This window comes from Camelus bactrianus, chromosome 20, assembly GCF_048773025.1.
Source record: "Camelus bactrianus isolate YW-2024 breed Bactrian camel chromosome 20, ASM4877302v1, whole genome shotgun sequence".
Classification (NCBI taxonomy): domain Eukaryota; kingdom Metazoa; phylum Chordata; class Mammalia; order Artiodactyla; family Camelidae; genus Camelus; species Camelus bactrianus.
The window spans coordinates 19,302,029-19,319,771 of NC_133558.1; the positions used below are offsets into that span (position 1 = coordinate 19,302,029).

A 17,743-nucleotide genomic window follows, 5' to 3' on the forward strand; every position below is an offset into this window, starting at 1 on the left:
AGACATGGTCTCAGGAAATTAGTGGATAGAACAAGCCTAGTTCTTCATGTAACTAACTCCTACATCAAAATCTGGCATAAGTGCAGCAGATTGCCAGAGTGTGGGGTGACTGCCTGTGCCCCAGCAACAAAGAAGGTTAGGAAAGTGTGTTTCTAGCTTCTGTAACAAGAACTGGTCCTATCAAGGCTCACGTAGTTTAGCATTCTCAAGACATGGGAGCAGATGCTGGTTGCCTAAAAGGAACTTCCAATACTTAAATCTCTGGGTTTAAGAGATGTGGGGAAATTTTTCTGATAGTTCAGTTGTATAAGAATGTTTTGTTGAAAAAATAAGATCAAACAACACAAGATAAATATCCTATATCCGTAGCTAACAATAGAAGCAAGTAGAAGTAGATTTCTGACGTTGTATGTTCAGATCCTCATTATAGCAGGGACAAAGCAGTTTTCAACCAGAGTTTTTCTATATCGTAAGGGGCCAAAGAATTTTTTTAATTGAAAAAAATTTTCTTTTTAATGTAGATACAGGGGATTGAATCCAGAACCTTGTGCATGCTAAGCATGTGCTCTACCACTGAGCTATACCCTCACCCACAAAGGTTTTAACTAGTATATTCTATTACAGCCCAGTCCCTGTTTGACTTACGGGACTGAAGGGAACAGATTTTAAGGATTAAGGATTTAGACAGAGGATGTTCCAATAATTTTGGTTAGAAATAAATGTGAACAGGGTCAGAATTTAGCAAGAGAATGGTGAAACTATTCCTCTTTAGAATATTTTTGTAAAGTCAAAGATTAATGTTAGAGATACTTATTAGACAGATACATAGAAAAAACTATCAGAAGAAAAGAAGCCTAAAAAAGAAATTATGTCTGATGCTAGAATCATAGTCAGCAGCAGATCCAAGCCAACTGCCTGTTTCAAAAGTGTCAGCACTCCAGTATTCAGAGAATAAACCAAAAAGCCACTTTGTTCCTGTTTTATATATTTTGTGATGAATTTAGATCTTATATTGGTTTGTACAAGTTTCCTGCAAAAAAATTGCTAAAATGGATGCATTTCCATAGTTAGTGTGAAAATAATAAAATTTCATAGTGGTAGCTCACAGCAAAAAAAAAAAAAAGTGACAATGAATATATGTATGTTCATGTATAACTGAAAAATTGTGCTCTACACTGGAATTTGACACAACATCGTAAAATGACTATTACTCAATTAAAAAAAATGTTTAAAAATAAAAAAAAAAGGCTGAAAAAAAATTTCATAGTAACCTTTCATCATGATTTTTACCTGTCACAAGCCAAAATATTGACTCATACTTTCTATCAAACTCATTATAGCATGTAACTTTCTGGAGTTGTTGAAACCATTTAATGATTAATAAATATCATTCTGTTATGTATTCTAATCAGTGTGCATAATGCTTTGGATAATGAAAACACAAAATACCCAAACTATCGGATGCCATGAAAGCAGCAAGAAGAGGGAAATTTATAGCTGTGAGTTCTTACATTAAAAAAGAAGAAATATCTCAAATTAACAACCTGATTTTACAACTTAAGGAATTAGAAAAAGGTGGATAAGTTAAACCCAAAGCTACTTGAAGAAAGGAAATAACAAAGGTTAGAGCAAGATAAATACAAGAGAACAAACAATAGAGAAAATTAGTGAAACCAAAGTAAGTTCCTTGAAATGATGATCAATGAAATTGACAGGCTTTTCGCTACATCAACTACGAAAAAATGAGAGAAGACCCACAGAACTAAAATCAGAAAAAGAAGGGACATTACATCTGATTTTACAGAAATAAATGGATTATAAGAGAATATTATGAATAATTGTACACCAACAAATTAGCCTAGAGGAAACAGATAAACTCCTAGAAACACACAACTTACTGAACACTGACTCATGAAGAAACAGAAAATCTGAACAGAGCTATAACTTTTAAGAAGATTGAATCAGCAATCTAAAACCTCCCAACAAAGAAAAGACTACTACCAGATGGCCTCACTGGTGAATTGTATACAGTATTTAAAGAATTAACACCAGTCCTTCTCAAACTCTTGCAAAAAATCTAAAAGGAGAGAACACGTCCAAATTCATCCTAGAAGGCCAACATTATCTTGAAACCAAAGCCAGACAAAAGACAGTACGAGAAAAGAAAACTATACACGATATTCCTCATGAATAGTGGTGCAAAAGTCCTCAACAAAATGCTAGCAAACAGAATTCAACAGCACATTAAAAAGAGTATGCACCATGATTAAGTTGGCTTTATTCCTGCAGTGGAATGGAATTCCTCCAATGATGGTTCAGCATGCAGAAGTCAACCACATTAACAGAGTGACAACAACAACAAAATCCACATGGTTATCTCAATTGATACAGAAAAAGCATTTGACAAAGTTAAACACCCTTTAATGATAAAAACACTTAACCGGCTAGGAATGGAAGGAAACTACTTCAACATGATAAAGGCCATTTATGAAGAGCCCACAGCTAATATCATACAGGCATACCTTGAAGATACTGCAGGTTTGGTTCCAAACTACTGCAATAATTTTTCAATAAAGTGAATCAGATGAATTTTTTCATTTCACAGTGCATATAGAAGTTATGTTTAAACTATACTGTAGTAGTAAGTGTGCTAAAAATAGTACCTACATTAATTAAGAATACTTTATTGCTAAAAACTGCTAACCATCATGTGAACCTTTAGTGAGGCGTAACCTTTTTGTAATAGTAACATCAAAGATTACTGATCACAGATCACCATACTTCTTACCTACTTCTAGTAGGAATGTAAAATGATAGAATATTCTTGGTTGGCACTTTTTTTTCTTCCAGCACTGAATATTTCATTTTGTTCTCTTCTGGCCTGCTAATTTCCTGGTGAAAAATCTGCTGGTAATCTTATGGGGGTTCCCTTGTACATAACAAATCATTTTCTCTTGCTGCTTTTATGATTCTCTCTTTAATTTTTAACAATTAACAGTGGGTCTTAGTATGGGTCTCTTTGGATTTATCTTTTTTGGAACTTTTTGGGCTTCTTGGATCTGGATGTCTGTTTTTTTCCCCAGGTTAGGGAAATTTTCAGCCATTATTTCTTGAATAAGTTTTCTTCCCCTTTCTCTCTTTTCCTCCTGGGACCCTAATGTGACATAGGGTCATTTGATAGTGTTTCAATATTCTGTCACGCTCTTTTTCACTCTTTTTTTCTTTTTGCTTCTCTGATTAAATGAATTCTTTTACCCTGTGTTCAAGTTCACTGATTTTTTTCTCCCACTTTATCTAGTCTTCCCTTGAACTCCTCTATTAAATTTTTTAGTTCATTTGTTATGTTCTTCATCTCTGTGATTTCTGTTTAGTACGTTCTTATATTTTCTATCTCTTTAGTTGAAATCCTCACTTTGTTCATCCATACTTACCCTGAGCTCAGTGAGCATCTTTATGACCATTACTTTGAACTCTTTATCAAGTAAATCACTTACCTCCTTTTTTAAGGTCTATTTCTGGAGTTTTATCTTATTCTTTTATTTGTAACATATTCTTCTGTTTATTCATTTTCCTTGATTCTCTGTGTTGGGTTCTGCACATTAGCTAAAACAGCCACCTCTCTCAGCCTCGGTGGAGTTGTCTCTTGAAAAAAATGAGCCTTACCGTTCAGCCTGGCTCTTGGTCATCTCTGAAAGCTTTCTCATGGTCCAAGCTGCCTTCTTTGTTCTTAGTGGGTACTAGTTAGTTGAGGGGATGCCAAGACCTGTCAGTATCCCAGAGGAGAGGATCTCAGTCAGCATCCACATGCAGGCTGATTGGAAGCCAGACTCTTAGGCAGTGGCTTTTAAGGTATGCAAATAGACCTTTTTTAGGGAAGGACTGGGAGATGGGCATTTCCGTGTGCTGGGTGGAGGGGTGGGGAGCATGCATACCTGTTTAAGAACCATTTCGTTGTTTGCTACTATCCTGTGGGACTGTGAATAGAAGCCCTGCTGGCCACCAGAGCCAGATGATCAAGTGGTGCATCATCTTGGTGGCAGCCACAAAAGCTGGCCCCTGACCCCAGGAAACAGGTGTGACACTTACAGCTGGACCTCCACATTGTTTAAAGCTGGCCTGCTGCTCCCAGCTAGGCCGTGTTATTCTCTTCTTTGACATAAACCGTCTCACAAAATACCAACATTAGACAAAGATACACTGAGACCATGATAAAGTGACACAAAACAAGGCTATTACATCATTATGTTTAAGCACAGAGGAAAGCAGGGCGCTGTGCAACTCACAAAGTATTGAACATCTCCCTGTCCTGGGTAACATGAGTGATGGCTGCTGCTTTACCAATTGCTGCTTTATCCTTGCTCTAGTCTGCCCTCCATATAGATAAGATTGATTAGGCCACCCAATCATATAATTGACCTCGCTTCCTGGCAATACTCAATTTAGAGTGAACCTCTGTTTCCTTAACCTTCCCCCAAATTATCTAGCCAAAGCCCAAAGCCCACCATAATGCATTCTTTCTAATGCCCTCATTCTAAGATGCCCTATGGCTCCCATGGTGTGCTTACTCTCTTGCTGCATCAAGTAGTAAATACCATGTATTCAACTAGGTGAGTTCCTGGTAGTCTTTGGGTGAAGAATACTGACCCATGCTAACCTTTTGTCTGTCAGATTTTTTTTTTCTTTTTTGGTGACTTGGAGTTTGATTATGACATTTGTTTGCATGCCTGTGAGTTTGTGGTTGCCATAGAAAAGTTTTATTTTTTTTCTTTGTGATTTTTCATCTTTGGGTTATGATTAGAAAAATTCTTCATTCTACATTTGTGAAAATTTCATGTATATTTTTATCTAGGTGGAGTGGATGAAGAGAGTGGGGTCCAAGGGTGAAGGGAAACAGAGAAACATGAATTTGGGGGGAAGTATGGGGAGGAATAATAGATAAAGAACTTTAAGGTGGTAGAATTCTAAGGCTTATGTCTTCTGTTTTATAATTGTGTAATTATGCACAGGGCCTACAAGGTGTTTTATATATGGAGCATTCAATAAATACTTTCTTGTGGGCTAAGTGAAGACTTATGTGCTTGCTGATGTTTACCAGGTTAACGAAAATGACATCAAGAGTCTCAGTGTAATATAGACAAGAATTAGTTTCAATGATGGATATTTTTGAATACTGATGACTTTGAAGTGATAGATTCTGTTTTTGCTAATGTCTGTATCCTCTAGATATTAAAATACATATTAATTAAACTTTCTTGGGAGTGCTGTATTTTAAGAATATGTCTAAGACCCATATGGACAAATCTATGGCTTCCATACAAAGATAATTTTAATGTATTTCAATGTATAAGCCATACAATATCTTCTTGAGGTGGGAGATTGAAAACTAAAACACTCTAGATATGCTCTGTCGAATATGATAGCTACTGGTCACATATGAATATTTAAATTTAAATTAAAGAAAATAAAAATTCACCTGCTCAGTGACACTAGCCGCATGTCAAATGCTCAGTAGCTATCTACCATATGGAAAGTGCAGATTTAGAACAATTTCTTCATCACAGAAAGTTCTATTGATGCTTTGTGGGCCTCAAATAAGGTGTATTAGACCCATTTAAAACCAAAGGGCCAATATTATTTCTCATACAGACTGCATCTGATTTCTTTCTGGGATATGGTATGAACAAAACCAAAATGGGTCATGAATGAATTTTCCTCTGGTGCCTTCAGGCATAAACTCTTCCCAGTTCTAACAGGGAAACAACTGTCCTCCAACTCCCTCCCTAGACTGAGGCACTCTCTGGCATCAGATTTCTAGGGGGTAAGTTCTCTTTCAGAAGAGCCAAGGGAGAGAGCCCTAAGCAATGGTTTGGGAGGCAGGGAGTCCAGCTCAGGGAGAGGGATTCCGAGATGTGAAGAGGAGGCAAACAGGTGGGTGCCAATTTGTAGTCCCCCTGGTTTACTCAGAAGAGCAGTTCTCAAAGTGTGGTCTGTGGAACCCTTGAAGTCACTGAGACCCTACCATGGGATCCGTGAGATCAAAACTGTTTTCATAACATTACCAAGAATTCACTTACCTTTTTCACCGTGTTGACATTTGCACTGAGGTAAAACTTAGCAGGAATAGAGGCTACTTGACGAAACAGCAATAGTGGTTATTGTATTCTTCACCACCATTTAATTGGAGAATAAAAAAGCAAGTTTCACTGAAAAAATACCTGGGTGTAGTATTAAAAATTATTAACTTTATTAAATCATCATTCTTGAGTCCACATTTTAGAATATCTGATAGGAAATGGAAAGTACATACAAAATACCTGTGCTATGTTCTAAAGTACTGTGTTCCAAGGAAAATAATTTTTCTAAGTTGACCTAGCCTCTTTTTTATAGAATGCCATTTTTACTTTAAGAATGAAGGACAAAGTACTATGATGATTTAGAGTTAGTTATTTGGCATAATGAATGAGTTATTTGGCATATTAGACTTAGTTAATTGGCAGTATTTATTGCCAGTGATAAAATATAAGTTCTCATGAGAAAATGAATCTTGACAGTTCCCAGTACTAACAAACCGTTCTATTGGAAACTGTGGTAATATTAACAAATATGATTTTTTGATAATCTTAACTAAATGTTAACACTGTAAGATGTATACAGTTTGGTGAAGCAATGCATTACTTTTAAAAATCATGCATCAGTATAAGATTTATTCAGTGCACAAGATAGACCTTTGGATTCTTATACAGAAAATTTGGAAATATTCAGTGATAGTTTCAAGTTCCAAATTGCAAAATAACCTTGTGTAGTTTTAGTGTAGCATCAAAGATGAATAACCACAATTATCTGGAAACGTTTTATTTCCCCTACATATTTGTGTGAGGCTAGATTTTTTTTTTCATATACTTCAGTCAAAAAGATTCAATGTAGAAGCAGATATGCAAATCCATCAGTTTTCTAATGAGACAGACAAGAAAAAAGACTTGAAAAAAATGTAAAATCTAGAGGGAACACTTCTCACTAAACTGTTTTATTTTTGAAAATAGTAGTTTTTCATAAAAATATATATTTTAAACGTAACGGGTTATTAATATTATAATTGAATCAATATTTTTTTTAAGATTTCAATTTCTAATATGGTAAGTGTCAACAGATATAACCCACATAAGTGAAATTATCTTTGAGGTCCCAAATTGTAAGCGTGTATAGAAATTCCGAAGCCAAAAGTTTGTACGTTGCTGACTGACACAGCCCCTGGGCCAGGACTCAGGGAGACAGGGTAACAAAGGGTGCTCCATGCAGGAGGAGAGGAGGGCTCAGGGCGAAGCTCCGGGTTTCTGAGCAGGGCTTTCAGGGTCTTAGGCCCGGAGACCGGTGTCCGGGCGCGGGAGGCAAGCCACCCGGGATTCCCCGTGTCCCCGGGGTTTCACTTCTCCCTCTCACAACCTGTGTCGGGACCTCCTGCCTGGATACTCATGACGTGACCCCAGTTCTCACTCCCATTGCGTGTCCAGTTTCTAGAGAAGCCAATCAGCGTCTCCGTGGTTCCGGTTTCAGGGTTACTCTACCGACCTGCCAGGACTCAGATCTCTTCTCAGACTCCAATGGTAAGGGCTTTAGGAACCCAACCACTCCTCCTGCTGCTTTGGGGGTGGGGGGCGGGCAAGGACCCCTACCCGAGACCAAGACCTGGGCGGGCCTCCGCAGCGGGGAGGAGCAGGGTACCCTCCGCTGCGGCGCAGGAGCCGGGAAAGGTGCATCTCGCGGCAGGCGGCCCAGCCCCAATCGCCGCCCGCTGATCTGCGACGTGGGGAGAGGATTTGGGGCCCGGGGTGTTGTGGGGCTAACTGGGCGGGTATGAGTGCAGGGGCGTCGCTAATATCAAGGGCGGGGCCAGAGTCTCACAGCACTCTGGTGATTTGTGGCTGCGACCAGGGGCCTGGGCCTGATAGGCACTTCCTCCTGTGGTGTGAACAATCCTTCTAAGACCCCGCCTGCATCGCCCTGAACTAGGACCTGAGCTCCTGGACCGCGGTGGACACTGCAGCTCAGATCACCCGGCTTGGTGGTCCGTGTGGTTTGGTGGAAGGCTCCACAGTATCTCGAGAAAGAGAAGGCAGAGCTGCAGCGCACAAGTGCGAGGGGCCATGGGGCCTCCCCAACCCCTCCTGGATCTCCCCCGCTGGCCTCTCATAAGGCGGGAGGGAAATGAGCATGCCGCCCTGTCCTCGGCTCCGGAGAGGGAAGAGGCCTCTGAAGGGTCCAGGATTTTGTACCAAGAGAGTGACTCTGAGGGCCAGCCCTTCCCTCAGGACAATAGGTATCCAGTCTCTCCAGGGATGGAGAGGAAGACAGCCCCTGAGGTCAGCGTTTCCCTTTGACCCCCGCAGCAGAATAGGCACTCCGGGCGACTTTGTCTCAGGCCTTGTTCTCTGCCTCACACTCAGTGTGTTTGGAGGTCTGACTCTAGCTTTTCCGAGCTACTCGGTCTCACACAGAAGTCATGTTCTCCAACTCAAGAGACCTGGAGCCTCTTACTCTGAGCTGTCTCAGCCTGAACTGAGAGCTATCCAGATCCCCAAGTCAATTCTTCCTCACCTGAACTACAGATTTAATGCAATTCCAATCAAAATCTCAGCAAGTTATTTTGTAGATATTGAAAAACTGATCTTAAATTTTAAATGGAGAGGCAAAAGACTCGGAACAGCAAACACAACATTGAAAGGGAAGAACAAAGTTGAGTGGCCTGACAGTGCTTAATTTCAGAACTTACTATAAAGCTACAGTAATAAAGACAGTGTGGTATTGGGGAAAGAATAGACAAATAATTCAATATCCTGTTCAATGGAACAGAATAGAGAGCCCAGAAATAGTCACATAAATGTAGTGAACTGATCTTTGACAAAGGAACAAAGACAATACAATGGAGCAAAGATGGTCATTCAAAAGTGGTGCAGGGACAACTGGACATCTATGTGCAAAACAAAAAAAAAAGTATCTAGATATAGAACTTACACCCTTCACAAAAATCAAATCAAAATGGACCACAGATCTAAATGTAAAATGCAAAACTGCAAACACCTAGAATATAACACGGTAAGTTAAAAACATGTCTACACAAAAATCTGCACATGGATGCTTATAGTTTTATTCATAACTGCCAATACTTAGAAGCAACCAAGAAGTCCTTCAGTAGGTGAATGGATAAATAAACTGTGGTATATGCAGACAATGGAATATTATTTAGTGCCCCCAAAAAATAAACTAGCAAGCCTTGAAAAGACACGGAGGAACCTTAAATGCATATTATTAGGTGAAAGAAACCAATCTGAAAAGCCTATATGCTGTATGATTCCAAGCATATGACATTTCAGAAAAGGCAAAACTATGGAGACAGTAAAAAGACGTGTTGCCAGGGGTTGGTGGATGAGGAGAGGAATGAGTAGGCAGAACATAGAGGATTTTTAGGGCAGTGAAAATACTCTGTGTGATACTATAATGATGGACACATGTCATGATACATTTGTCCAAACCCATAGAATGTAGACTTCCAAGACTGAACCATATTATAAACTATGGACTTTGGGTGATCGTGATATGTCATTGTAGGCTCATCAATTGTAACAAATGTACCACTCTGCAGGAAGCATTGATAATAAGGGCTGCTGTGCATGTTTGAGGGCAGGCAGTGTGAAGGAAATGTCTGTAGATTCCCCTCAGTTTTGCTGTGAACCTAAAACTATTCTACAGAAATAAAGTCTTAAAAAATATGTGAAAGAGTATTATCTAAATATCTACTTACAAATCAATAAGAAAAAATCCATGCGCATGCTCTTCTATGTGCTGTAATCTCCCTTCTTCTGAAGGAAAATGATCATGTAATGAACATGGTACCAACGGTGTCAGCCTGAGTCCCTGAGTGACTGCCTGGAGCAGACAGTGCTGTGTCCCAACCTCCCCCACCAACACACTGCTCAGTTAGAAACACACCGGGCAGCTTACAGGCAAAAGTAACCTTCTATTTTGTGGAGTCACAGAAATTTGGAGGTTTATTTGTTATAACATCAATTTACCATAATAAATGTATATTCTGACACCAATAGCCAGGGTCAGAGCACTGACTCACTTGAGAGAGAAGAGAAACTGAGCTTTGTATTGTTATATCAGAGTTGAGATTAAAGTTTTAACAGGATTGATTTTTAAAATATGCAGTGAGAGTGTTCAGTAACACAAAGTGCTACAGCATTAAGTAACATAAAGTAATGTCAAAGTATATGGCCAGGAAAATGTTAAAGGACCCACTATTTAGTAGGAAACAAAGGACAAAAGCCGCGTTGGAAGCTATTAACAGAAAAGGGGAAAAAAGTATTTACAGAAAAGGGATTAAATAAATTGTTACACTTGTTTAGTGTAGCAAAATGACATAGCAAAGTAGCAGCCAGAAAAACACCAATAAGTTGTAGCAATATCCAGAAGAGAGTAAAAAATGTAAAGGTAATATCGGAAATAACCCTGTCCTACCCTTGGAAATGTTTGAGAGGATCTTCGCAGGTGCTGGGGAGCCTGGTGAGCAGCTGCAGTGAGACTGGAAAATCAGCTGAGACCTGGAGCTAGCTGCCCTCAAGGCACGTTCCCTCCAGCTTTGTTAGAGAGGAGAGCTGGGTCAGCAGATATGAACTGACTTTTGGAAAAAACAGGTCAATGCCGGGCCCTGAGCTCCAGAGGCTCCCACTTTTAACCGGATCACTTCTTCCAACCAGACCTACTGTTGTGTCGTGGTAGCAAAGATGTTTCTGCCTGGCTGTCCCGGTAAATACGCAGAGCATTTGGGAGCATCCTCACGCCCGGACACTGGCCATGGGAATATACTGCACCAGCCCAAGTGTACCCTTCCATGGGACAGTGACAACGTGGAATCAGTTGTGTTCTGACACTTCTCTGCTTATGAATTCTCCTGACTAAATCTCGTTCATAAAGGCACCATGTGGCACCGTGGTGCTGCGCCTGTGCGCCTTTGGGTGACATTTGGTTTACATATTGAAGGGCTTCTCCAGGACTGTTCTGACCCCAGCTACACCATAGACTAACCCCAATCCTGATGTAACAAAGGGAAACCCAGCAGCATTTCCAGCCTAAGCATCAGGCTGCTTAACATCTGTGAACAAGGATGTCACTGCAAGACAGGAGGTTTTCTTGCTACCAGCAGGAAATGAGATGTATTTTAAGAAGAAGGGATTTTTGTTTGTTGGCTTTTTGTCTTGAGAGGACCACACTCAGAGGAGTATAGACCCACAGGAATGGTTACAGCTGGAGGAAGCTGCCTCATGTTTTTCAGAAGGTGTCAATAACTCAGTGTCCCCATCTTTTTCCTTCTCTATCTCTTCCCTTCTCCCTGTACTTTTGGCCCATCAGTGATGACAGCCATGAGGAGCTCACATCCTCAAGGGAGCAACTGAGGTCCAGCATCACAGTAAAGTCTACATTATTGTGACAGGACTCAGTTGCAAGTTAACAAAACTCATGTCAATCTAGCTTTAGCAGAAGAGATTAACATAACATGTTGATTTCCCTGGGAAGGCAAGGAGTGAGTCTAATTTGAAACGTGATTGGATCCAGGGACTCAAACTAGTCATCAGATCTCAATCTCTCTTCTCTTTCTCTGTTCCTGGGGGAAACAGCCAATGTGATTTCTAATCCCCTCACATTACCCACCTTAACAACTTAAGCAGAAAGAGAAACATCTTTCTCACAGCGTCCATTTATAAAGTACTGAAAAAGAAAAATTACCATTGGACCAGTCCCTGTTGCTAAGTGGATGTGGTACAATGTGGTAACCTGATTGGTCAGGCCTGGGTCATGTGATTTCCTTATCCCTCAGTCCATTATATTTCCTAAGTTATTTAAGGCTGTGCTGATTATTAAATCATGTAACTATTGAACACAAAGACTTCTGTAAATTCTCAGATCCATAAGAGAAATAGTGAGAACATTAACTATTAGAACTGTTGGGTTTCTTTTCATTGGCTTTTCTTTATATTTCTACATAGCTTCTTGCCTCTTTCAAGCCCCAAATTGCCTAGAAGACTGGGCCACTTTTCTGGGATCTTAATTATGACCTATATTCCAGTGGGTTGAGCGCAAAATCCCTTTGACCTGAGTTTTGTATATACCACTGATCTCTGCATTCTTGGCTGCAGCCCTGTGAGATGCCACACATTTAGGTGGTTGCCAAAGTCCGCTTTACAATAAGCACACTTCTGAGATGTGATCCCCAGATCACGGTGTTCATGCACTTGTGTAATCCCCACCCTTGGAGCATAAGCTGGACCTAGTGACTCACTTATAATAAACAGAATACAGTGAAGTGATAGAATTTTATGATCACCAGGGCACAGGCTATGAGGGACCTGAGGTCAGCTATCCAAAAATCAGCTGTTCAAACCAGTTTCTGCTCCTGGCTAGGACAAACACTCCTGTGTTCTGCAAAGAGGACAACAAGTGAAGAAACAAAGACTCCCAAATCTAATACCTGGTGAGCCAAACACCCCCAGGGAAGCCCCATGGCTAGAAAGATGAGGAGGGTAACAGTCTCCAATGTCCCTGTCTGCCTCCTCTGGCCCAGCTCTCTTCTCCAACTTAGAATAATCTCCTAGGAGCCCACAGAGGTGAATACCATAAATAAATCTCTGCTCATCTCCACCACGGCCACATGCCCCTGGGAAGTCCTATTCTCTCCATATGTATTAACTCAGCGTGTGCAGCAGAAACGCAAATAACAGTGGTCTAGCAGGATGGAAACTTGTCTGTGTCTCCATGACAGGGAGGCAGTTCCAGGGCTGGTTGGTGACTCTGCATCACGAGGTTGTCCAGGCATCCAGGATCCTATGACCTTTCCTCCTCTGCTGTCCCTGGGATGCTGCCCTTATTAGCATGACCCAAAGTACCTAAGACCATGTCATTGGTCCATGAGCAAACAAGGAAAGCAGGAGAGGAGGGAAGTTCTCATTGTCCATCTCCATGAGAGCTCTTGGGTGACCAGGCACATTGTCAGTGAGCAGTAATATTTTGAAAGGACTCTTTTCTTCTGAGAAGTAGGTCTCAATATTGGGCTGAAAATATTGAGTCCACCATGTTGTAAACAGAAAAGCTGTCATCTAGGCTTTGTTGTTCCATTTATAGAGCACAGGCAGAATGGAGTTAGCATACATCTTAAGGGCCCTAGGATTTTTCTGAATGGTAAATGAGCATTGATTTCAACTTAAAGTCGCCAGCTGCATTAGCCCTTAACAAGAGAGCCAGCATGTCCTTTGACGCTTTGAATCAGGCATTGGCTTCTCCTCTCTAGCTATGAAAGTTCTAGATGGCAGCTTTTTCCAATATAAGGCTATTTCGTCTACATTGAAAATCTGTTGTTTAGTGCAGCCACCTTTACGGATTACCTTAGCTAGATCTGGGTAACCTGCAGTTTTTACATCAGCACTTGCTGCCTCACCTTGCACTTTATGTTACAGAGACGGCTTCTTTCCTTAAACTTTGTCAACCACCCTCTGCTAGCTTCAAATTTTTCTCCTGCAGCTTCCTCACCTCTCTCAGCCTTCATAGAATTTAAGAGAGTTAGGGCCTCGCTGTGGTTTAGAATTTGGCTGAAGGGAATGTTGCAGCTGTTCTCTCCGGACCATGCCAACCTTCTCCATACCAGCAGAAAGGTGGTTTCGTTTTCTTATCATTTGTGGTTCACTGTTAATTTCCTTCAAGAATTTTCCTTTGCTTTCACAACTTGGCTAACTGTTTGGCACAAGAGGCCCAGCTTTCAGCCTATCTTGGCTTTTGACATGCCTTCCTGACTGAGCTTAATAATTTCTAGCTTTTGATTTAAAGTGACACGTACAACTCTTCCTTTCACTTGACCACTTAGAGGTCATTATAGGGTTATTAATTGCCCTAAAGTCAATGTTGTTGTGTCTCAAGGAATAGGGAGGCCTGAGGAGAGGGAGAGAGACAGGGGAATAGCTAATCGGTGGAGTAGTCAGAACAGACACATCATTTATCCATTAAGTTTGCTGTCTTATATGGGAGTGGTTCATGTGGCCCCAAAACAATTACAATAACATCAAAGACCACTGACCACAGATCAGCATAACAAATCTAATAATAATGAAAAAGTTTGTAATAGTGTGAGAATTACCAAAATGTGACACAGAGACATGAAGTGAGCAGATGCTGTTGGGAAAGTAGCACCAATAGACTTGCTCAACGCAGGGTTGGCACAAACCTTCCATTTGTGAAAAAAACGCAAGATCTTCAAGATGTAATGAAAGAGGCATATTCACACAGGTCAACACCAATTATTTAGTGAAACTTTGTCTAAAACTGTAGGAAGGGAGGGGCGAAATCAAAGTGTCTATTTCAGCTCCATAGGCGAAGGTTTCGCATTACAGTGGGTAAAATTGTTGTTTCTTTTCTCTTTTCGGGAGTTCTCCCATCTCTCCCAGGCTGACCACTCTGTGTTGCAGGAGATAGAAGATCTCAAGCAAAACTCAGGCTTTTCCTCCCACTGTTCTTTACACAGTATTGTGATCACCAAATTCCAATGTGTGGAGATTTTCCCCACATCCCCATTAACTCAATTTGGATTCTATCTACTAGAGATAGTATCAGATCCCACAGGCTAGATGCTCTGTCTTGCAAGACTGTCCCCCTTCCTAATATGCCAATCGCAAGTCCAGGTTGTTACCTATGTTTCTGATTGTCTATAAATTGGATGTTCTAATGTTCCCCAACTTGGGTTCAATTAATTTGCTAGAGCAGCTCACAGAACTCCAAGAAACGTTTTACTTACTAGGTTACTGGACATAACTGATGACCAGCCAGATGGAGGAGATGCACAGGGCAAGTAAGGTATGAGGGAAGGACTTGGCGGATGTCCTCTCAGATTGCATCATTCTCCCCAAATCTCCATGTCTTCATCAATGCGGAAGCTCTCTGAACCCCATCATTTTGGGTTTTTATGGAGGTTTCATTACATAGGCACAATTGATTAAGTCATTGGCCATTGCAACTGATTAAACCTTCAGCCTCTCTCAGCTCCCAGGACATGGGGGATGGGGTGGGACTGAAAGTTCCAACTTTCTATTAACATGGTTGGTTCTCCCGGTCCAAAAGTCAACTTTTAACATAGCAAAACACACCTTTGTGGCTCTCATCACTTAGGGGAGTCTAAAGGTTTTAGGAACTGTGTGCCAGAAATGAGGACAAAGACCAAATACATGCACGCACACACACACACACCCACACAAACACACACACACACATATAATTGAAGTATAGTTAATATACAATATTGTGTTAGCTTCACATATATAGCAAAGTGATTCAGTTGTATATATATATATATATATATACACACATACATACATATATACTCTTTCAGATTCTTTTCCATTATAGGCTATTATAAGATACTGAATATAGTTTCTTGTGCTATACAGGCAGTCCTTGCTGTTTATCTATGTTATATATAGTAGTGAGTATCTGCTAATCTCAAACTCCTAATTCATCCTTTCCCCTCAAACCTTTCCCCTTTGGTAACCATAAGTTTGTTTTCTATGTCTGTGAGTCTGTTTCTGTTTTGTGAAGAAGTTGATTTCTTTTTTTGTTTTTAGATTCCACACAAAAGTAGTATCATGTATTTGTTTTTCTCTGCCTGACTTACTTCACTTAGTATGATAATCTCTAGGTCCACCCATGTTGCAGCAAATGGCAATATTTCATCCTTCTTTATGGCTGAGTAATAGTCTAGTGTGTGTGTGTGTGTGTGTGTGTGTGTGTGCGTGTGCGTGTGTGTGTGTATACACCACATCTTTATCCATTCTTCTGTTGATGGACATTTAGGCTGCTTCCATGTCTTGGCTATTGTGAATAGTGCTGCTATGTGTGTTGGGGTGCATGTATCTTTTCAAATTAGAGTTTTCATCTTTTCCAGATATATGCTGGATCATATGGTAACTCTATTTTTAATTTTTTAAGGAAACTTCACATTGTTTTCTATAGTGGCTGCACCAATTTACATTCCCACCAACAGTGTAGGAGGATTCCCTTTCCTCCACACCCTCTCCCGCATTTATTATTCTTAGACTTTTTGATGATGGCCATTCTAACATGTGTGAGGTGATACCTCATTGTAGTTTTGATTTGCATTTCTCTAATAATTAGCAATATGGAACATCTTTACATGTGCCTGTTAGCCATTTGTATGTCTTCTTGGAGAAATGTCTATTTAAGTCTTCTGTTCATTTTTTGATTGGGTTGTTTGTTTTTTGATATTGGGGTGTATGAGCCTTCTGTATACATTGGAAATTAAGCCCTGGTCAGTTGCATCCTTTTGGAAATATTTTCTCCCACTCAGTAGTTTGTCTTTTCATTTTGTTTATGGCGTTCATCGTTTTTTAGCATTTCAATCTCTTATCAAAGTATTCCTCCTATCCTTTTTTTTTTTTTTTTTTTTTTTTGCCATTTCAAACAAGTTGGTTTAATTCCAGGTGGTACAGAATTCAGGATGGAAAAAAGACAAGAACACATTTTGACAGGATTCTGGGCTGTGTTTATGCTGATTTCACAGCTAAGGTAGAAATGATTGAGATGAACTGAAGAGAAGATTAGCCACTGTTTGATTTTTTTTTTTACAAAAGTTTATTCTTAAATGTACAATAGGTTCCAAGACAACACTTCATTCTAGCTACAGGTGGCAACAGATGTTATGGCAGGGAATCCAGATGTTAAAACAGGAATGGAATTAAGGATCATCATTGCCTCAGGCACAAGGAACAGCTTACTTTTTGCCAGATTTCTTAATTCCACCTGTGGCCAGGGGACCCTTCCCCGCAGCCTTCGCTTTTAGCTCCTCGAGTTTCTTCTGCTCCTCTTTCTGCTTCTGCTTGAATGCCATATCTTCCTCGTCCATCTCCTTGGCCTGCTTCTTGGGCTGCTTCAGGGGCTTCTTCTTGCCACCTTCCCGGCCAGACATGGTGCCTGCCGCCCCTTCCCCAGACCCTGCCCCTATTCATTAATTTTATTCCTGAGCTCTTATATTGCCTTTCTGAGTTTTCTTGTAGTTTGTTGAATGTCTTCATGACAGCAATTTTGAATTCTCTATCGATTATATCGCAATAATCCACGACTTTAAGTGTGACTTCTGGAGAATTGTCGTTTGCTTTTTGTGGTACAGTGTTACTGTGGTTCTTCACAGTGCTTGATGTCTTGTTCCTTTGCCAAGCCATTTGAAGCAGGGAACACATTTCAGCTTGATTCCAACAATTCAACAAATTAGAAAATAGAGGCCTTTCCTTCTCTTGTCCAGTAGGTGGCACTACAACATGGGTTTTGGGTTCTCTAGTGTTACCTTTTGTTTGAGAGTTGGCACTTTCCACCCTCCATCACCTCTGCGAGAAATGTGGTCCCGTGCCCTCTTTATTGCTTCATGTGCCTCCAGGGTCGTTGGAGCCTTCTTACAGAGAGTGTCGCTGCCGTCGCTGCCTGGTGAACAGGGATAGTGGGCTCTTCCCTCATGTCTGGGAGCCCCTAATTCCCCGGTGTCACTGCTACAGGGAAGAAGGGGATGGGGGATTTGGGGTCCTGCAGGCACTTATGCCTTGTCCTGTGTTGTAAGGTTCTCTGTTGCTGCGAGTGGGGTGTTGGGACGCTGAAGTCACGGGTTTCTCAGTAGCTGGTGGGTTGGGGTCCCAGGACCCAC

At 40.7% G+C, this 17,743-nt stretch overlaps 1 protein-coding gene and 1 long non-coding RNA gene across 2 annotated transcripts; one reads left to right on the plus strand and one right to left on the minus strand.

The window, feature by feature from the left end:
- The first annotated feature begins 7,504 nt into the window (after positions 1–7,504).
- On the plus strand, positions 7,505–9,779 carry LOC123614046 (uncharacterized). The gene is made up of 2 exons (XR_006721495.2): positions 7,505–7,601; positions 8,008–9,779. It is a non-coding gene; the product is annotated as an uncharacterized LOC123614046 (long non-coding RNA).
- A 6,885-nt stretch (positions 9,780–16,664) lies between these two features.
- Positions 16,665–17,075, minus strand: LOC123614044 (translation machinery-associated protein 7). Its single transcript, XM_045509534.2, has one exon. The coding sequence runs from the start codon at positions 17,015–17,017 to the stop codon at positions 16,823–16,825; it is 195 nt and encodes a 64-aa protein (XP_045365490.2). The 5' UTR covers positions 17,018–17,075; the 3' UTR covers positions 16,665–16,822.
- Between the last annotated feature and the right edge of the window lie 668 nt (positions 17,076–17,743).